General features: G+C 33.0%; 1 protein-coding gene across 2 annotated transcripts; it reads left to right on the top strand.

Annotated features, from left to right (window-relative positions):
* The first annotated feature begins 8878 nt into the window (after positions 1–8878).
* On the top strand, positions 8879–22329 carry LOC114421435 (probable helicase MAGATAMA 3). Of its 2 annotated transcripts, none has more exons than XM_028387345.1 (21): positions 8879–9097; positions 9273–9412; positions 9505–9661; positions 10243–10376; positions 10469–10678; positions 12094–12285; positions 13437–13472; positions 14291–14376; positions 14598–14642; positions 15293–15404; positions 15478–15583; positions 16009–16106; positions 17468–17584; positions 17673–17765; positions 18805–18858; positions 19259–19317; positions 19418–19502; positions 20391–20759; positions 21240–21362; positions 21454–21540; positions 21800–22329. In XM_028387345.1, the coding sequence occupies exons 2-21, from the start codon at positions 9308–9310 to the stop codon at positions 22016–22018; spliced, it is 2487 nt and encodes an 828-aa protein (XP_028243146.1). In that variant the 5' UTR covers positions 8879–9097; positions 9273–9307; the 3' UTR covers positions 22019–22329. The 2 variants fall into 2 exon arrangements, with proteins under 2 accessions (XP_028243146.1, XP_028243147.1); XM_028387346.1 differs by having other exon boundaries at positions 8910–9097; positions 9238–9412.
* Positions 22330–22795: the final 466 nt, after the last annotated feature.

Below are 22795 nucleotides of genomic sequence, written 5' to 3'. Positions count from 1 at the left end.
CATTGATAAGCTTTAGCACTAACTAGTAATTTATTCAAATCAATTAAAATAAAAAATATAAAGAAAATACATATTGTTTTCATGTATTCAAATAAGTTTTATAAAATTTCATCTAAACATTTTCTTAATTTTATAGAAATTATTTATAATCTTTTTATAAGTTCTTTAAGGTTTATTTTTATAAGCTTCAAATATTTTTTTAATTTATTTTAAAAACAATCCCATTTAATAACAAATTATTAAATAAATGTTTGATTAAATTAGTCATCAAGATTATTTATTTTTTCTTTGAAATAAATCCCACTACAACTCAATTTAGAAGAAAAAACACGTGTAAAATTATTTTATATTTTTTTATCTATAAATGTTAATGATTAATTATTTTTTGAATATTATTAAGGAGATTAAAACTTGTAACCTTATTTCACTTCTTCCTTCTACTTTTAAACTTTTATTCTCAATCATCAAGTTAATTTTATAATTTTATTTTGCCGAAAAAATATAATATTTCTTTGTTTTTTTCAACTTCAATGTCTCTTTGAATTATCCCTTACAGTTCAAGTTATTCATGTATATATACAAAACCTGTTTGACATGTTGTAATAGACATAATAAGTTAAACTAAATACAATATAAAGTAGCTTTATTCATTTAGCGGGAAAAAAAGTAACTTTATTCGTTATTTGTACGAGTATTATATTGTATAAGTTTATCCACAATTTTTTTTATATACTAAAACAATAATTCTGTAAAAAAAGTAATTAAATTAGGCATTGGACGGTGGAAGTAAGCCTAATTGATTTTTCATGTGTAAGTTTAATTACGTGCAAACTTTGCAACCCTAAAGGCTTAGCACAGACCAACAAACCCTCACACTATTTAATGGTCGGTGTGCAACTACTTTTAGAGTTTTAGTTTATAACACTTCATATTTCTTACCCTGTTGTTAGGTTATTTTTCTCCATCCCTGAGTCATTCATGGCATTTTTTTTAATGGTTTTTTCATGTTGTAATTCAATGGTAATATTTCTCGTATATATTCATTTTAACGTTTGTGAATTAAAATTTCTAGTATCTTGTACATTTCCCAAACGGCATAATATATTCAAATCCTATCTTTTTTTTTCAAGGAACTCACATTTAGAGTCAAACATTTTTTTTAATTGCACTAAGAAGAGGAACTAAAAGTCTCTAGGAACAAATTTGAGTTATATCAGCTCATCCATTCTCAAGAACAAAGTTAGAGATGAAATCAAAGACATGGAAATTAAAATCTTCCTCTATAGCGTGTTTTGTCATACCATTTACTACTTGGTTGGCTTCTCGAAAAATATGGTTCCAAGTGATGTCTCCTCCATTGCTGTGAATTGAGTGAATTTGTCCGATGAGTGCATGGTATGGATGCAACATACATAGTGTGCTTTGCCACACCATCTGCTACTTGGTTGGCTTCTCGAAAAATATGGTTCCAAGTAATGTCTCCTTCATTGCTATGAACTGAGTGAATTTATCTGATGAGTGCATGACATTGATGCAACATACAACACCCTTTGGACAAAAGCTTAACCGCCAACTGTGAATCAGAGTCTACATGAATCTTCCAAAATCCCCTAGACCAGGCTAGAGTAAGACTACACCAATTTGCCTTCAACTCCTCAACAAGGACTAAACAACCACCTAGATCAGCACCAAATCCATAGATAAAGGAGCCATTGTGGTCCCGCAACACACCTCCACAACCATATTGCAATCCCCCTTCCTCGATAGATCACAATTTAGAGCAACTTTCCCTTCTATTGAGAATTTCCACTTGATACATTCGATACTGGCCTTTACCTGATTCGAGTTAGCAAGAAGTTTATGAAAAATTATACTAGCATTATATGAGCTAGCTAGATGACAAACTTTATCAATAACCTCCTGGATCATCGACTTCTCATCCTGGAACACATTTTTGTTGCACTTCCACTGTTACAATTTTATTTCACGTTAGATTCAGCTTATAGGTTAAGTGTAACTTACTCATGATATAATAAAAGAGAGATTTCATATAATTATTTAATTAAAAACTAAATTTTTGTATTTTTGTTTTGTGATTGTCACAAAATAAATAATATAAAATAAATAACAATAAAATAATTAAGTAAAAATAGAAATACTAGACTTTGATGGTGACGTCGATCTTTGATGAATGAATGTCTAGGTTTGAACTTGAACTTCGTTCAATTCATTGTAACTTCACAACTCTCCACTCATCTCTCTTGTTCATCACCAATTCACTGATGTATTCTACCCCAACTATCACATGGTTAAAGATTCTAAACTACTTGTTTGATACCAAATCCCTTGAACATACTAACACAAGCAATCAATATTAATAGTCGAGAATTAGTGAGATTTAACCAAGATTATTTTATTCCTAGAGATAATTCTAATTAAGTACTTGATTCATGTTTGTGTTTCAATAAGGTTCGCTAAAGCGCAAGTTAATTATTGAATTCATCTATAAGATAACAAATAAAATAAAAACATTAAGTACAAAAATAAATAAAGAACTAAAGATGAAATATTGAATCGATAAAATTAAAGCAAAACAAGGTTCATCTTTTGCTCTCTTGAGTGGAAGAAATTACACTAATAAAAATAATACATCAAAATCTAGAGTGTCTAATGGAATACTGGAGACATTTAGTAGGTGGAAGTCTAAAATATAATTTTAAGACTTGTTCTAGACTTCTACACTACTGTTAGAATGAATCTCTAGCCTTCTATTTATAGAATTGTAGTTAGGTTTAATTAAGAAGATAATCATAAGAAATTACAAACAAATAATATCCCTAATTAATTCAAGTAATTATCTTCTTCTTTAGTTGATTTATCCTTGAAAAATATATTGCTCTTGATTTTTCTAACTTTTATTTCCAATTTTCACAATTTTTCTTTTCAAAACTTTATGTTAATTTTAGGTATCCTCTTGCCATAATGACCTGTTTTTCTGAAAAACTATCAAAAATTAATTAAAAATAACTAAAACATAAAATTCTTTTAAAGTTATTTTGTTTCAAAACAAAGCCTAAAGTTAATTAAAATATCAAATAAATGTCACAAAATACATATTAAAATCCGATAAATTTGACTTTTATCAACCAAATATAATTTAGAGCCAAACATGTTGATAGCATTTGAATAAGTTTGATTTTTAATTGTTAATTAATAGATTTTTCACTTTCTAGTCGCATTAGAGAACAACAACAAAAGTGTGTGAAGAACTCCTTAGACAGAGAAGCTCTATGCACTTCCTGCAACAATGTCTAACCATAAACATGAGGAAGGCTACACTTTCCTCCTTATATAATGGGTTCTCTATAATGATTTCGCTAGACATTGTCCTATGTTTCATTCTTTTGACGACACATCCATAGGGGATGTTTGTTGGTATCCTATGCGTCTCGTCAATATTCTCTTGCATGAACACTTTCTTATGTTTTTAAATAAATATTATTGGTGGTATATATACCACAATTTTGTATGAAAGTCTCTTGGTTATAGTATATTGATTATGATTAATTGGGAACAAAACCTTCATGTAATGTGCATTGTGCAACCACGTCAAAATTGTTGTTGTACTGCATTTTCTTATGTTTTTTTCACCGTAGGTAAAAAATATCTTATTCTATTTCTAATATGACTTATTGTTGAATTTGTGTATTTCAAATAGAAGGCGTTTGAATATATTCTAAGTCTTTCTTGAGGCCCGAGACTTTAATTTTTGTAAAAATAGGACCTTGACTCTCAAATGATTAGTGAAGAAACTAGATTCCAGTTTCTGATAGAATACGTCTTCATGAAAGAATTTTGTTAAGAAATAGATTGCAGAAAAAATATATCATATTTGTATAATAAAATTATATATTTTATATTTATAATATACCTTTTTATCTTTTATATTTTTCCATCACATAGTTCATCATATCTCACATGGAATGCTATTAATTTGCCGAAAAGCCGTAACTGTGGTATTCACGTGTGGTAGCTTAAACACATATACATGTATGTTAATACTTAATACTGGCTACGTGGCATGCATTAATTTACACCTTATTTCGTTGTAATTAAGTAATTGTTGAACAATTAATTACTTGAATTGAAGCCTTTCTCTTGGGTATTGGCAAAGCATTGTTAAACTTACATATCATAACTATAAGTGCTTTTGAAGAGGATTTTGAGTCTCGTTATATAAATGTGTTAAAGATTGTATCATTAGTGTGTCCTCTTTCTGACAAGTTAGTACGAGTCTTTTTGTAAGGTGTACTGTAGGTGATGATATCAATGATTTACACTTATTATCATTTTAATGTGATCTATTATGATTCCATTAGCACAAGAATATGGAACAGCAAATAGTGCAGTTTCAGTGCTCAAAGTCGATCCCATTGCCATTACCATATAAAAAGAAAGGTAACACTCTACTTTCTTGTATTAAATGAGTAACCGCAATGTCGTTCTCGTACAGAACCGATAACATTGAGATTTGGTAAATGTCAATTGTCACCCAACATTATTAAGCTGGTAAACGGTGGCGTTTAACGTGTGAAATCCGTAGTCTTTTAATTATCACTTGTACGACAACGATCGTAACTAGCATATCGACCAACAAAATCTATTCTAGCAAATTTTTAATAAGCAAGCTTTCGAACACAATTGGTCACTGTCCTAATCGCCCTCTTGAACTGTTCAAAACTCAAAATTGGGGGTTTCGATCCCCAATTACCCTACATAGAATGTTTTATTCTGATTTCTGAAAATGAAAATTCCAAAAGGATACGCGATAATAATAGGACACAAATACACAATGTTATTCACTACCCGTAAATTCTTTTCGGTAATCTTAATTGCATCCTCCTCTCCGATTATAGGATAGTAGAAACACACTTTTGTTCAATACCCAAAACAAGGTTAATCTTAACTAAATTCTTTTCTGCTATATGAATTCCAAAACGATTCTGAATTTTTCAAGGGCGATCTATCCCGTTTTCATGTTCAAATCAGCTATTAGATAAAACACTATGACTTGATGAGGAATTATGATTCAAACTATAGTTGAAATCATAGTATGAAAAAATTCAGATTAGGGTGAGACACACTTCTTTGTAAGGTCATGGAAGATCACTAACTGCAGTTACGATTTATAGTGAAATTTACATATAGTGTATCATCAAACTCAAGTCACAACTAGTGTAAGCGGAAGACTCGATATGATATGCACACTAAAACAACTATTCTATTACTTAGAAAGAGAAGAAAAAAAAACAGAATAAAATTTGAAATTTCAGCCCTACTTCTTGAAAATTCCAGAGCTTTCTCATTAACAAGCATGCAAACAGTCTTAAAAGCAGTGGAAAATTACTACGTACAACTTTACAACTTGCTTGCAACCTTGGACAGTTAGATTATAAGTTATTATAACACTAATCAACATGTTAACGTCATCACTTCCTAGTTCCGACACACTTGTTCCTCTTCCTCTTCGCTTTCACCACAGGAGTTGTAGCGCTATACAAATCTTTAATACAACGATACCTCTTATTCTTTCTCGCAAAGCTTTCATCTTCGGACTCCACCGCAGTGGTAACTGCGACGGACGAAACATCGCCGCCGGAATCAACCTTGCTCTGTTGGGGTGGTTTCCCTTGCACCACGCTGTAGCTGCAGCTGTTGCTGCTGCTGTGGTGATCTTCCTCAGAATCTCCGCTGCTGAGTTGGATGAGTTGCTTCGCGGCTTCGATCTCCGATTGGGAAAACGGAATTGGGTTCTGGATGGGCTTGATTTGGCGTGCAGAGAGAAATGTGGCCATGGTTTATGGAACAGAGAAGAGAACGTACGATGATGATGAATCGGAACTGCTCTTTACGAGAGATCGATGTTTTTATATTGTTTAAAACAGTAGGTCGGTTAATTGCTATTGATTTTTTTTATTTTTTATTTTTTTGGATTCTATTTTTTTTAGATACTACTTTATTTGTATTTTTAATTGGGGCAATTTTTTTTATAATCATAATTAGGGTAAATTGTTTGGATTTATTTCATACCCAAAGACTAATAATTAAAAGTAAATTTTATGCACTTGATAGCATTATAAGATTCCTCAACTCAACAAAAAAAACAAATCAACATCAACCAATAATGGAGGAGATCAATAAAATCAATATTAAATCATTATTTATTACAAAAATTGAAGTTGTACGGCCAATATTAACCAAACAAATAGAAATTTTAAAATCATTACAATATGAAGAGGAAAAAAAATAAAAGGCAGCTTTAAGAAAAAAAAATATAACTCAAATCTAAGTTGTGCCAATTCACTTAACTGTGTAAACTACTATTGTGTCACCACCATTTTGTGTTAGTTGACAATAAAGTCTCTAAAAGATTTTGTTGAACAGTGATTTTGTGGTGATGCCTTGAGTTTAGGTTTTGTGGTTGTGTGTGGCATTGGTCGGCATGGAGCAAGATGTATCTCGTAGATTCATTGCTTCTGTGATTGGTTCGATGGAAAGCAATCTTGCTCAAGCACACTAGCTTTGCCACCACGCTCTTTCTCGTTGGCCCCCCACCATTGAACACCATGCACCATTGACCACTGATTGAAGCTCAGATCCACAAATTAGCAAAAATCGTCGCCATCAAAATATCATCGATTCTTCACCGCCATCATCAGTTGTCACCAAAAAGATGGGGGAGGTGTTAGAGAGGGAAGGGTGGTTGGAAACTATGAAAGAGATAGGTCGACGAGAAAGAAAATAAAGTGATGACAAAGAGAGGTGGTGGTAAGAGTAGCCGAGGAGAACAAAGGTGGTGATAAGGTGTGAATGGTACACAAATTTTTTTTATGCAAGATCAATCTAAAGGTCGTTATTTTTTGTGCAACATGCACAAAAAAAATTACTTTTCCACTATATGTAGTCTACACTTATAAAAGTGTTCAAAATAATCAGTCAACTATTTAAATATATTCAACTTTAATTTTCAAATAATGTTCATATAAAGTACCATTTTAAATATATTTAAATAGTTAAATGATCATTTTTAAAATTTTAAATAAGAGGAGGTACCAAAACAAATTTTTTAAAATATAAATGATCATTTTAAATCTTTTAAATAAGATAAAATATTAAATTGAATTTTTTAAAAATGAATAACCAAACTGAAGAAAAAAAAAGGATAAATTACAAAAATAATCATTTATGGTATATTTGATTCGCTAAAAAGTAAAAAAGATGGACAACACAAAAATACAATTTCTTTCTTGTTACTCAATGGGACAGAAAATTGTCCCAGGTACAAACTATTAAAAGAGACAAATATCATTTTTAATTTCCCACTTCTCTATACTCTCTCCCCACTCCCTCCCCTTTCTAGCCTCCCACTCCCTGACTCATTCTTAATTTATTTTGTAACCGCTGATCTTGTTTTTTTTTTTTTTTAACATAATGGACTAGAAGCCCAAACTTAAAACCACGAAACATCTGCCAACATAGCAATATGAATCCATGTATGAGGATGGAGGAAGACATGCAGACCATCCATCATAGACAATTTAATTATTCATCACAACTTCAAAAAAGACTAAAGCAATTCATAATGTACAATAAAGACTAAAGTGGGTGCATGTTTTTCCCAATAAATTCTTGCATCAAGCACCAGTTCTTACAATCACTCTTGCGTCTGATTCTCCTTTGTGTTGGCGAAGTATGCTCAAATGGAGGGACCTTCTTTGTAATGACTCCTCATCCAAGGGTTGGACAACCGTCGTTTTGGTTCTTGGATTGGATAAGTATAGGAAGCCTTTGTTATGGAGGTTCCTCGGAATCCGAATGGTTGTGACATTGTTGCATGGCCAGGTGAGTCCTTATCATTCTACAAATGGTTGCTTAATGAGGATACTTTACTTTCGAACCCTTTGTGGAGGAGAATTTGGAAGTTTCCTATTTCTTTCTGTGGCAGGTTACACATGCAACATTCCAAACGAAATTCCAAGAGATACCATAATCATTTGTCAACCACTAGGACTTGCTCAGGGACTCAAGTAAATTAAGGTGTAGATGGTAGTTGGATCTCATATTCTTGTCAAATGAGAGTTGGAGGGGTCATTCAGGACTCATTGTTAGCTGAAATTCGGGATATCAATAAAGAGCTTCAACATTATTGCAAGTCATATATAGATAACATAAATGACTGTGTTGCTCTCTAGATTATTAGAACCTGGGTTTTGAGGGAGGGAAGTGAATACTGTGGTTGATTCTCTAGCCAAAATATGCTGCTGATATGGACGCTTTATAGTTGGCTCTGGAGGATAGAATTCTGGACCATTTTAGAAAGGACCCCTCTTTTAATTTTGCTTTGTTTTTCCTTTCCCATGTAAAAATACATAAATCTTGTACAATAAACTCCACTTTATGATTTTATTAATTTTAAGAATCAATTTAATCAACTATTATAATTACTAAACTAGTAAGTCACTCATTTAATTAATAACTATAATTCAAGCCTTATCTAACGTGAAGTAAAAGTCAAGGACTTATTTACAATAAAAAATATATTATAAATAATCTTATTATCAGATGTCTATATCTTTTATCATATATATTATTATTTATTTATAATCTTTCTTTATTTATGTTTATCTTTTTGTATCTTATTCAATTATTTTTTTATTTATAAATAATATATTTCTTTTGAAAATAATAAACACAATAATTATTCTCTTTAATTTTTTTTATTTTATCTCTATTATTTTTTCGAGTCATTTTATAAGAATAAAATTGTATTAATAGTATTTCTCCATATTAATTAAAAACAAATACACTATGTAAAATTCCATCAATTCACACGTAAAAATTCCCGTGAAAATTAATAAGAAGACATCAATATTCAGTACTACTTCTAAGACTGAAGTCCCGCGCCGTTGCACGACCACAACCTCCAACCGCCGTCGAAGCTTGGTCGTCCTCCCACCGCCGTCGCACGAGGGAGCACCCCACGCCACTGTACGTCGTCGCGCCAACCACCAGGCCGCCGCCGCCTTGATTTTTGCAGGTAATCACACTCTCAAGTCTCAGGAACCGTAGTGTTTATGTTGATTGCACGTACTGTAGATAAAAAAAAAATTCTTTCTTTTACATTGACAATAGTATTGGCTTTAGTTTTGTTTTAAAAGGGTGTTTTTTTTTTTTTAGTCTTAAACCCTGTCTCTCTCTCTTCTCTCGTTCAGTGATTGTTACTGCTGCTGCTGCTGCTGTTGTTGTTATGGCAGTGGTGGAGAAGGAAAAGCTTCAGGAAGAATCTGTAATCCGCCGCTTCTACCAGATTATTCTTAGTTGGGACTACTTTGCTCTCCTCAAGGAATCTAAGGCAAATTCACTTCTTTCCCTTACTCTTTTTCCTTTCTTGGTTCCTTTGTTTTTTGCATTCAATAACAAGTCTTTCAAATTTGATGCTTTCAGAAGCTGAAAAACAAGGAGAAGAAAGGGACTGCGGTGTCGACACTCGTGAAGGTGAAGCAACGCTACAAAGATGTTGATGATTACATTGCCACATACGAACCCCTCGTCTTTGAAGAAGCCAAATCCCAGATCATTAAGGAGAAAGAGGAGGAAGAGGGTATTTTTTAATTTCAAGTTTTCAACTATTTTCGCATCTATTTTTTCAGTGAATTATTATTCATTCTAGCAGTAGCAATGTAGCATTGTCAATAGTTAATGGCATTGTAGCACTTGCCAGTGGAGAGTGGACTATTAAAGCTCTCGGCCAGTGGAGATATAGGGCTGGTTGGGTGGATAAGAAAGAAGGGAATGAGGAAAAGGTTGCGGGTTCGATTCTTCCAGCTAACAAAAACTAACAAACTAACAATTAACATTTGCCGATAAAAAAAAAAGCTCTGTCTAAATTGTGGTTCTCCCTTTCAAAAAATGGGTATTCCTTTCGATGTTTTAAAGTTTGGAGGGTTAACCAGTATGGTGTGGTATGGTTGAAATATAAGTATTCTGCTTTAGCATGTAGTTAGGAGTTTGACCTCAAGTCTCTGTGTATGTGAGAACACCTAATTAGGAGAGACTAGCCCCTTAAATAAATCTCTATATTAATCTCCAGCTCTAGGCTGAGATACCCAGGCACCAAAAAAAAAGTTTGGAGGGTCTCTTTTTGTTGTTGCTAAAGAACTTTTTTCGTTTGCCTGACTACAGTGACTGAATGGAAATTGGGGGTGGTAAAAAGTTGGAGCGAGGCGGACGATTTTCACTTTATAGAATTTCCGTGTGAAATCAATGAGGGAGAATCAATATCACAGAATGATCTTTTGCTGCTTTCGAAAGAGAAGGTACTACTAGTGATAAGAGATTTTTTGATTTCGGACTTTGAATTGTTTGCCTATTTTGAACTGATTTCCTATCAATATTTGTCACTGCACAGTTTTTGGATGACAAAAGATTACCTACTGTTTATGCATTTGCCTTGGTGGAACATGTGCGGAAATTTTTTGAAACAAGGCTTCTTCGAGTTAGACTCTATCTTGCCGGAGAGTTCTCAAATTTTAATACAGATAATGTACAATCTTGCCCCAGACTGTTTAACATGCGTTCTCATATATGCGAGACAGAGAGACAGTTATATTTTATGAAGGTAACTTGTTCTATCTTGTATTCTTGCCAGAGGAAAGAAGTAGTTTGCCTATCAACTATGAATTTTAATGTTTTTATTACCATGACATTTCTTGGATATTATTATTTTCATTTAAGAATAAAAATATTCCTTTGTAGACATGTTTGCAAATAATAATATTGATGAAGTTCTGTGGCATTGTTCTTTGTTGTATATGCATTCTTTAGTTTTATCTTGAGCAGTGCAATTAGATGTAGACTTTACATGTCAGGTACTATTATGATATTTGGTTTTTGTTCTATTCAAGGGTGCTTGGAGTTTCACTTGATAAAATCAGGCTACAAATGGCAAAAAGAACATATTGATTTCAAATACATTCTTTTATTCTTGGCAGTTGCTTCCATTGACAATGTGTGTGTGTTTCAATTACATGAAAATAATTAAATTTACATTTTTATATATTTCAAATACATGTAAGCATTTTTACACATATTAGGTGTAATTTGAGGACCGAGAAGGAAGGGATTAGCTACTCTAAAAAAGATAAAATATCATTATATTTAATTCCCTCCTCCACTTGATATTTCATATTTGATTGTTTATTATATAAAAATGGTCGTGGATTTGATTGATCCTCCATTGGCAGGTTATTCACTTTTCTGTAAGTACTGCTATATGTCCTTGTTGAGGCTTGTGTTGTGGTATGCTTTGACATAGGAAATGGGGCAACCTCCCTTCCGACTTAACTTCTTTGTTCACATTTTTTTAAAATCTTGTCAGTATAAGGTTTAGTGTTTAAAGAAAGTGGAATTTTAACATTAACTTTTTTAAATGTTTATTTCTTTTTGTTTATTAATCAACCAATCACACACATATATTTCACATTCACTGATGTAGACTTGTAGCCTTTTTTTTAAATGTTAATTATTATCCCGGTGAGACTTGGTTGTTGTTGTAATGTTAATTATTATATTTTTTTTAACATTTAAAACACTTTGTTTTCTAGTTATTTCAAGTTTTCTCGTATTAGTAGCGATTCTAGCGAATGGTATTGAATACTTAGTGTGACTCCTTGTTCACTACTTCACTCCTATGTTATTATGTGACTCCTTCTTACCTGTTTCCTTCACTTCTGCTATTTGATAAAGTTTTGAAATTCATCCTTTTCTATTTAGCCGTGTTTAATTTTACAGGGAATAGATTCCTCAAGTTCATGTAGTTCCACTTTTTTGGTCTAGTTTCCCCCCTTTCTTTGTATAGAATTAAGTGATATCAATTGTGTGCTTTTTATACTTGGGGTTTCATCCTTGACTAATGAATTGCTTTTATTAATTTATAAAAGAAGGTATAGAGGTTTTCATTATTTTTTTCTTAGCAGCAGAAAAATGGTTCTTATAAATTAGTTTGGCCTTTGATCCAATGTGAAAACCATGCAGCTGTGCAGCTTATCTACCATTGCTCGTGAGTATTTGGCTGTACGAACTATAAGCTGTCTCCCATACAAGGATTTAATATTAAATGCAGTTGGAGAGAATTTTGGCACAGAAGCCGAGGGTTGGAAAATCCCAATCCCTTTGAAGGAATATGTTGAAAGTACTTTCAATCAGTACCAACGTGAGGCCATAACAGTAAGTTTTTACCTTTGAAGTTCAATAAAGTAACAAAAACTTATTCATCAACTGAGTTTCAGGTTTATTAATTATCTTTTTGCCTTTTTCTTTTTTGCAATCCAGTGTTCTTTATGTTTGTATCCTTGTTAGATGCTGATATATTGTTTGGAAAGGATAAATATAGGATTCTGGCAATTACTTAAGATGACATATTTTCAAGTTTGGATTTGGCATTCAGTCATAATTAAAATTCAGGATGTAGTACTTAAGTTAAGGATGCTATAATTAAAATTCAGGATGTAGTACTTAAGTTAAGGATGCTATAATTAAAATTCAGGATGTAGTACTTAAGTTAAGGATGCTATAATTAAAATTCAGGATGTAGTACTTCAAGCGTATTATCATATATAACATCATTCAGAGTCCTGTTTCTCATTTTCTTGCTTCCAAGTTTTCCCTATTTGAACATGCTCCTTGTTTTCCCTCATTTTCTTTTCTTCTGTACATGTTAAAGGCTTAGATTCTACAATTTCAATCTCATCTCAATCAATTATACCAAAAAAATCTCATCTCAATTTCTTTTTGTTTTGATATAGGAGTTAAAAAACAAATGCAAGAGCAAGTGACCTCTAAAGCCAACAACCTAAAATCAATATTAAAATGAACAGTAACACAGAAACCTTTAAAAGCTCACCAATCTCTTCCCATCTTCGTGTGTGCTTTCTTTATCATTTTGTTTTATGAAACTCTCAGTGCTTAATTGAAAGAGAAAATACCTTTTTGTTGATGAACCTGTTAGAAAGATCTTTTGAAAAAAAGTAAAAGCTATTTTACATTTGAAAGCTATTTTACATTTGGATGCAATTTTCAAAAAATACTTTTTAATGCTTGAATAGCTTCTCCTTTCTCGATATTAACTTTTGTAAGGTCTTTCCAGAAGCATAAAAGTTTAGCTATTTTTTGCTTTTTTAGTTTAAAGCTCTTCCAAGCATGCTCAATTATAAGAAAAATCTCCACTGAATTATTTATTCAAACAACTAAGGAGAGAAAAAAGGACCAAAAAATCTTTATAAGAGAGTAAAGATCGATCAAAAGTTTTTATTCTTTTACAACACATAAAGCTCATCTAGCATTATTTATTCAACAGTAACATTTTATTTCTGTTGCAGGCTGGTCTATCATCAAAAGCCTTTGTCTTGATACAGGTTGGCCTCTATGTCTGGCTTTTTTTCTGCTGTAAAATTTGTTTAATGTTTTGCATACTTGCCTTTTCTTTTAGGTAATATTTGATGTTATGTTTATCAGTGTATGCTGAATTATTTTGTACAAAGACTTATTTTTTATAGTTGGGAATTGGGAGAAATTTATTACAAAGAACTGCCGATTTCAAGCTTTCATGCTGCCAGTTTTTTCTCTGATTTTAGGCAAAATTAGTTGTGATATTCTTTTTGAGCTTCAAAAAGCCTAAGCATTATTTTTTTAAAGTTCTGTAAGAAACAGACTAACTAGTTAGACTGGTTGAATTGTGAACTGGTTCAGTTCCTGATTTCTTGTAAAAAACTTCGTACCCCATTGTCCAGAGGCTCTTCGCTATGCGAAGGTATGGGGGAGAGATGTTGTACGCAGCCTTACCCTTGCATATGCAAAGAGACTGTTTCCGGATTCGAACCCATGACCAGCAAGTCACCAAGGCACAACTTTACCGCTGCACCAGGGCTCGCCCTCTCCTGATTTCTTGTAATGAATATAATTTATCCTTTGCTATTTTGTGTTTCTTATCATGCAAAGCTTGAAAGCTAGGCGATTGAGTTAGAGTTTGTAATTTTTTACTACACAAAAACAGGTTATAATGTCCATTTATATCATGTCACTAGGTCCTTTCCAGATTTTTTTGCTGGAGCATTATCCCCTTGCTAGATATCTATGAGACAGATATCTGGGTTGTTATCAATGTATAGTAGTTTTTTTTAATATATATATATATATATATAATTGTAATTGAGCCTAACCAACTCCCATTCAGGGGCCCCCAGGGACTGGGAAGACTCAGACCATACTTGGGATTCTAAGTACCATTTTGCATGCTACTCCTACAAGAATGCATTCAAAGTAAGTATAATATTTTTATATATTTCTGTAGTCTTCTATGTCTAAAAATTCTGTTTTTGGTTTTGATTGTTGTCTTGAGCAAAGCATTATAAGAGTGTGCCTGGTAGAGGTGAGATTTTGAAGCATTTTTTGCTTCTACCAAGCAATTTATGGTCACATTTTTGCCTAATGTTTCTCTTTGCTCATACATATGTTTATTGATATTTGTTTCTTGGAAACAGGACCTATGAGCTAAGGCAGGGACCACAATTACCTATTGAGGAGAAGTAAGATTTGCTTTGAGAATATCTAGGCTTCACTTATTCTAGACAACCTCATGTCATGGATGTTGGTTATTTCCTGTGATTCTGATATGATATTTCTTTTTATTCCCCATCTGGAACATCTTTAAATTTTTTGTTCTTTACATTATTGGTTTCTTCTAGCTTCGTGTTGTACATGTTTCCTCTCTGGCTGTGCCTATCTTCCAGTAGTTCATATTTAAATAGTTTTAAATCAAAGTAGAAGTGCAACAAGGAGGGTAAAAATTGATATTAATATTATATCATAAAGTAAACATCAAGAAAATAGTTGTAATTAAGTGCACATTTTCTTGGTTTCTCTTCACATAAGTTGGTTTAACTTTACATTGGCATCATAAGAAGCTGGGAGGATTGTTTAAAGCTAAGGGCATGATATCTGGAAGTGATCTGGATGATTACTTATTTGATATCTAAAGTAGAGTTAAGCCAGTTGTTTTTCAGATCTTCTGTTATATTGCTGTACCATCTAGTCTTATTCATTTATAATCAATTTGGATTGTGACCATTCTTCCCCGAGAACAAAGATGGTTTTTATACTAGCTTTGTTGCACTTTTCATATTTCATCTTGGTAGAAGATTTTTTTGATTTTTTCTATTCCCTTTTCCTTTGGCAGACAAAGGCATTGGGCACTAGCGTCTCCATGGCTTAATGGTATTAATCCAAGGGATAGTTTGATGCCGAAAGATGGCAATGATGGTTTTTTTCCAACCACTGGAAATGAACTAGTAAGTACTTTTTCGTTGGCTAAAATTGTTGATTTTGCAAAATAATATCTTCTCTAATGATGGGTTTTATCAGAAACCTGAAGCTATAACTTCAAATCGCAAGTATCGTGTAAGAGTGTTAGTATGCGCCCCATCAAACTCTGCCCTTGATGAGATTGTGTTGAGGGTTTTCAATGGAGGTATGAAGTTTCTCTAATGCATTTAATATGGGGAAAAAGTTTTTTCTTTTGCAATACATTTCCTTGCATTATGCAACAATGCTACTAGAGCAAAAGAATGCCAAGGATTATTTGTTTAGATAGCATGCAGAATTTGGCAATTAGTCAGCTGAAAGTATTTCTGTAATAAATTTTAATGCTAAAAGTTCTGAAGCTTGCAGAATCGAGATTTCTTATATAAAAATTAAAAATGATGCATTTAGTGCAGTATGATGTTTGTCCCTCTTATTTTTCTATTTGGGGTGGGGGTTATAAGATTTCAACTGGGGCATCTTTACTAGGGAGATGTCATTGTCATCTTGGTTGTGTGGCCTTATTTCTATGCTATCTTAATCTTATAATGATTGCATACTTATTTTTTAACTGTTGTTCATGCATGTTCTCAGGTATACATGATGAAAATGACCGTGTTTATTGCCCTAAAATTGTGCGGATTGGTCTCAAAGCACATCATTCTATCAAGGCTGTTTCCCTGGATGAACTTGTATGTGGAAGATTAGACTGAATGTGTTTTAATTAGCTATGCTGCCACTGTTGTTATTTAATCTTCCATACCACTTCTGTAAAATTTGGTTATAATGCCATAATCATGCCTGGCAGGTCAGAGGGGAGCTTAGCTGTTAAATTAATGGTTTTATTAACATCAACACTTGGGGCTGATTTATGCATCTAAAAGTGGTTAGTTTTTATTGAGAAAGAAAACATTTATTGATTTGAAAATATAAAAAATTAATGTTTTTTTTTCTTTTTCAATAAAAAACTTGCCACTTTTAGATGTTAAAAATCAGCCTAAGGGGATGCTAACATTTTCCTTAAATTAATGAAGAGCCGTAATATAATGCATGATGTAAAATTAGATGAAAAGGCTGCAACATTTGTTACTATAAAGAATATCGATTCTTTGGAGTTAATTATGCTGGTGAATGTGTTGCAGGCATCTGTGAAGGAGGTTATATTTCATTTCATTTAAGATTACTTTAGCTTCTCACCATCCTTAACTAGGTTAGATATCCTATTTCAGCCTTATTGTTAAGTGTCTGTACGGATGTCCAGAGTGACAGTGATAGATGACCCCATTACTTAGTTGTAGGTGCCAAGGGATGCAGTGGACTAATCCACGGAAACAAGGGCAGAATGGGGAACATGGAGAATAGTTGTGCTAATATAGCTGAGCCTAACAGATTGCTGATGTGGCAGGTGAGAGTGGGGAAGGAAATAATTTAGAATAAGTGAAAGGGAGAGAGAGGATTTTGATGGGGTGCATTATTCTGTAGGCTTTTGACCAATAGGTATCCATGTAGTGCATCTTAGGTCAACATTGAGAACTGTGCCAAAATTGCATTGGCACTTGAAGATGTTTAAGCTTCATCACTTCCCTAGGACTGAAAACTTATTTACATCTTTTGCTTTTGGCTAGGATCTCTGATCACTGAAATGATTTTAATTTGTGTTCAAGCTTCATATATCTTATAATTGGGCCATCCAATCATACTGTATAATTTACTAATTAACCCAAAACACATTAGTATGTAGATTTCAAGCCCAAAGCATATTCATCACCCCTAGCTTTATTTATGATGTGTATCAACCAATGAAGAGATGGTGATGACTGAAGAACTTTTATGACCTTTGAGGAAAATAATGTTGTTAAAGAAAATAAATTGAGCTTAATACATATTTCTTGAACTTGGTTCAAACCTGCCAATTTTGACTGTAATTTTTTACTAATGAATTAATAGTCTAAATTTTATTTACAGGGTATCTGTTTATATTGCAATTTGTATTGTTAATCTGTACTTAAATGTAATTTGGGTCAAATTTTGATGTTTAAAATTTTACGTGCAGATGAAACAAAAACGTTCCAGTGCCAACAAATCATCTACCAATAAACAGAGTAACAACGGTCCCGCAGGAAGTAATGATGATAGTCTCCGGGCTGCAATTTTAGATGAGGCCACAATTGTATATATTTCATGCTTATATTGATTGAATGCAAAAGGAATAGCAAAAAACAATTTGATTTTCTTAGTCTTTTCTTTGTGCTTGGCAGGTCTTCTCAACTCTCAGCTTTAGTGGTTCCCATGTTTTCAGTAAACTAAACCGCAGCTTTGATGTTGTGATTATAGATGAAGCAGCACAAGCTGTAAGTGTGAAATCTTCTTCTTCTTCAGTTTAGTTACTGAATCACTTGTTAGATGCTTGTATTATAAACTAACTTGACAAAGTTTGGTCTAAAGAAGTTTCTGCGGTTCCTGAAAACATTCCTGCAACTAATTTTGAATTGTAGTATGCTGATGGAATAACTGTCATCCACCATTCCTAAAACTTAAGCTATTAGGTGAAGACATATGATTAATTTTATGTTATAAATATAACTTGTCCTCAACCCCTCTCACAAGAGTCCTTTGGGCTTGAATCCTGGATAATGCATGTCCCCAGCCATATTGTGCTATAATTTAACTTTTTTATTAGAAAAGAATAGGGTAAGTCAGTGTGAGATTCAGGTGGGGACTAGAACAGGTGAAGACGCTTAAGCAGGAGATGAATCAATAGACTATAGAACAGGGGCAACTTCTGGAGGCATCTGATGAGGATGACACTGATAAGAAGTGAGTGGGCAAGGAGAGAACTGCTGTGGTTGGGAAGAGGTTGTTGACTTTTGAGGATTCAAAAGCTGAGGATTAAAATAGGGTTGCTTAGATAAGGCAGTGATAAGCCCTAAGATCTTGAATCTGGTTCCACTTGTGTACTGAAGAAAGGTGTATCCTTGAAAAAGGTGACATCAACAGAACTGAAGAATCTATTTGTAGGAGAGTTAGTAACTCCAGTCTCCCAAGTCAAGAAGGCCCAAGAAAGATATTTGATAATATGAGCAAATAATTTATCTTTACTTTGAGAAAGATCATACATGAAACAAGTAGAACCAAATACATGAGGAGGGACTTCGTAAAGAGATTCTTTAGGAAGCAGGATTTATTTCCTAAATTAGACTAATAATTCTAACACTTGTTTCCTAAGTTACAATGAAAATAGGCAATCTTGGAATGTTGAAATGATTTAATATTATGTGGTTTCTAACAGTATTCTTTACTTGTTATTATTTGTAATGAGAAGATTAAGGATTGTCAATATCTAATGTAAAACTGATGTTGCTTATTTTATTTCAACTCTTTATATGACAGGTGGAGCCTGCGACTCTTGTTCCTTTAGCCAATCAATGCAAAAAAGTTTTTCTGGTAATTTCCATCGCTGATCCTTGCATTATGGAGGCCTACACTATTTTACTTTTTACTGTATTTAAGTTGCAGCTATGTCTTAATTTACATGTTAACTATCCATCATTTATAAAATACGAATTTCAAGGGAAAAGATACCGTTTTGACAGCATCTGTAAAGAAAGCAAATTCATTATTCATTGTAACTCTCAATTCAAAAGATATGAAATGGTATACAGGAATGAGATTGATAATTCATGTCTATTGATTTACTAATTGACTAGACAAGACCTGGAAAATGGAAATATTATTTTAAAACAATTATTGAACCCTTTCAAAAACATGTTGGACTGAAACTTTTCAAATCATTTTGGGTGAATGTTGTCCTTATTGATGCTACATTTTCTTGCTATTTTATAAGGTTGGCGATCCAGCTCAACTGCCAGCTACTGTAATTTCAGACGTTGCTAAGAATCATGGGTAAACTATATTTTGATGATGGTTATCAATTAATACATTAAACCATTCTTTTGGCTAACATCAGATTTTTTTTTTTTGTCTTTTGTTTCATGAATTTAAGATATGGCACAAGCTTATTTGAAAGATTGAAGCAGGCTGGTTATCCAGTTAAAATGTTGAAGACTCAATACAGAATGCATCCTGAGGTTGGTGCATATTGTTAAGATGTTCTATATTGGTTAGGAATATGGCTAAAATACTGTTTAGAAGGCTTGGGCTATCCTTCCCCCCTGAATTAGGTTTTAGAGTTGAGTTAGGCCTTACTCAACCCATTTCTAATGCATATGCTAAGCAGAATCTTGCAAAGTTAATTTGTTTAATATGTGTGATCTTTCTGTGTCCAAATAAGTATCAAGAGGTTGAGACTCAAGGGAATTGCCTCTGAAGCAAGAGGTTGAAACACAACAGAATTGCCTCCAAAACTAACTAGATACTTCATACTTATAATTTATTTTTTGGGCTTGTCATTTTGTTGCATCAAGGTAAAAAATAGGGATTATATAATTCTCATTTGGATTTGAACCTTGAGTACTCAACGTTTTTCCTTTTATAATTATTTTAGATTTTTTTTCTCTTTTAAGATTATGATGCTAGGTCTATAAATATAAGTTCTTGAGATGAGAAGAATCACCCAACCTGAAGAAGAGGTCACCATCCTAAGTGAGAAAGGAGGGTCATGTGAAGGGAGGATTTACAAGTTTGTCCAGAAAACATGTGATGAGGTTGTTGATGTAGAGATGAAGGACCGCACCACGTTAAACAAATTTGTGTTGTGGATGTAGGGATGAAGGCCTGAACCACGTTAAGCAAATAAATCATTGTGGATATAGGCATGAAGGGCCGAACCACGTTAAATAAATTTTTAATCTTTTCTATTTTTCTTTATGGTGATGCCTTCTTAATTTTATTGTGTGTTCTTCAATCATTGTGCATGAAGTTTTGTGTTGTGTTCCTTTCTTCTATTACTGTTATATATTTTTTTTAATTTCCTATCAATTTTGCTAAGAGGGTTTTATCTTGTTATGATCAAACAGATAAGAAGCTTTCCCTCCAGGGAGTTTTATGAAGACTCCTTGGAAGATGGGGATGAGGTAAAATCACGAACAATACGTGCATGGCATGATTACCGCTGCTTTGGCCCCTTCTGCTTCTTTGACATTCATGAGGGAAAAGAGGCTCGACCACCTGGGAGTGGTTCATGGATAAATGTTGAAGAAGTTGACTTTGTTCTATTTTTGTATCAAAAACTTATTTCACTTTATCCGACACTGAAGTCTGGTAACCAAGTTGCAATTATATCACCCTATAGTCAACAAGTCAAGCTCTTCCAAAAACGTTTTGAAGAGACCTTTGGAATGTCAGCTGAGAAAGTAGTGGATATATGTACTGTTGATGGTTGCCAGGTAAACTAGCTTAATGCTATTTATATGATGTCCTTCATTTTCAATTTTGCTTTTAATATTGATTATTTAATAATAAATTGTGAAAATATTAAAATAAGGTTTTGATTGTTTATCATCTGGAATACAATAAACCTGGCATTTGCAAGACTAAGATTCTGAGTGTTCTAAATAGCTGGTTATGGATATACATCCACATGAACTGTTGCACACTTGCACTGCACCATAGACGACATTTTTTGTGTAGTTTCACATGATTAAATTATAAAAAAATTCAAAAATTGGGCAAATAAATCATGGTTAAATAAAGTGTATATTTTATAATACGATATAATATAATATAATATAATATAATATTTCTTTCATTTCAATGGGTTGCTACTTTAAGGATTGGCCTGTAACTTGGGCTTCTCTCTCTAAAGATGATTCTTACATGGTTGGCACATTAGGTTTGATATTAAAGAATACTCTCCTCTCTTTCAGGGACGGGAAAAGGACATTGCAATATTTTCATGTGTCAGGGCGAGCAAAGATAAAGGTATAGGGTTTGTGGAGGATATCCGGCGAATGAATGTTGGGATCACTAGAGCAAAGTCTGCTGTGTTGGTACTGTATCTTTTGGGGTTAATGTGATGATTTCGAGAATTTTATTTGATCCATACACCTGAACGTGATCCATTTTTTGTTGTTGATATAGGTGGTTGGATCTGCCTCAACATTAAGGAGGAGTGAACAATGGAACAAGCTAGTGGAAAGTGCAGAGAAAAGGAACTGTTTACTCAAAGTAAATGCGCTGAGAAATCTTTTTATGTCTACTATTAGCAATGCAGTGAATTTGATCCAATAAGCTAAGAATTTTATTTGAGGCCAATTGATCAAAATTTGCACGCTCTATTAGTACATGGTCCTTTTATCTATAATGTTTACATAAATATTCATTTGTTGGTCTACCTGAATCTATGCATAATACATTCATAATTAGATTATGGACCCAACAAATTTTGCACCGAGCTGAAGACCAACTAAACAACTTTCATCTGCAGGTTTCACAGCCATATTCCTCATTCTTCAGTGATGAAAGTCTGACATCCATGCAAACAAAGGTGGCTGAACCATCACAAGTGACTGGACCTGATGATATGGTAGATAATGATGTGCAGCCTGACAATGCTGCAGCATTTGATGCTCAAGCACAAACTGAGGACAATGACGATGGAGAAGGCGACATCGACATGAATGATGCAGGTTTTGACGACGATTAGGATTTAGATATATGTTTCACATTATTTGATCTGCATCCATTCCAATGCCTAGTGCTGTAGCTTCCACGTTTTTATCTTTGATTGGACGTGGAAATCTTGTTTTACGTGCATCTTTGACACCTGCCCAAACACACTTGTTAAATAGATGTGTAGTTGAGCAAACTGGTATAATTTATGTTTTTTTTTCCTGTAATGAGGACAAGGAAAATTGTAACCTGCACCAGCTTGAACAGTGGATACTGAGAAATGATAGCATGTCATATTTAATGCAGAAAAGGGTACCTGAAATATTGGTCACCAAAAGTAAGAAACTTCTCATCCCTTACCTCTGATGTCTACTGGAACTGGGGTTGTTAAAAGCAAATTAAACCAAACTGAATTGTTAAGAATTGAACCAAACTGAACTATAAAAATTTAATTGAGATCTTAAAAAAAATTGAATTGTTTTTGTAAAATAGTACGGTATTCATTAATTTCTTAATCAGAGCATTGATTAACTAAATCAGGTTTTGTTAATTTGCAATAATTGTTTTACGTTAAAGGTTAATCAAACATGAATTATGATGATCAATCATAATCATTTCTTTTCAACCTTTATTATTTTGGTACGAAACCGTGCTAAGCCTCACAACTGGACCTTTATTTATGGGTAAAGGAATTCTTTTTGTTATTGATGTGTGGTGCTCTACTATTTTTTCCTCATGTTGTTTACTTATTTTGCTCAATCTTTGCATTACTTAAGTATAAAGTTGATATCACTTCAACATCATTTTCACA

Source organism: Glycine soja, chromosome 8 (genome assembly GCF_004193775.1).
Source record: "Glycine soja cultivar W05 chromosome 8, ASM419377v2, whole genome shotgun sequence".
NCBI classification, from domain to species: domain Eukaryota; kingdom Viridiplantae; phylum Streptophyta; class Magnoliopsida; order Fabales; family Fabaceae; genus Glycine; species Glycine soja.
The sequence above is the reverse complement of the archived record's forward strand: the minus strand, read 5'-3'. Positions and strand labels throughout refer to the sequence as shown.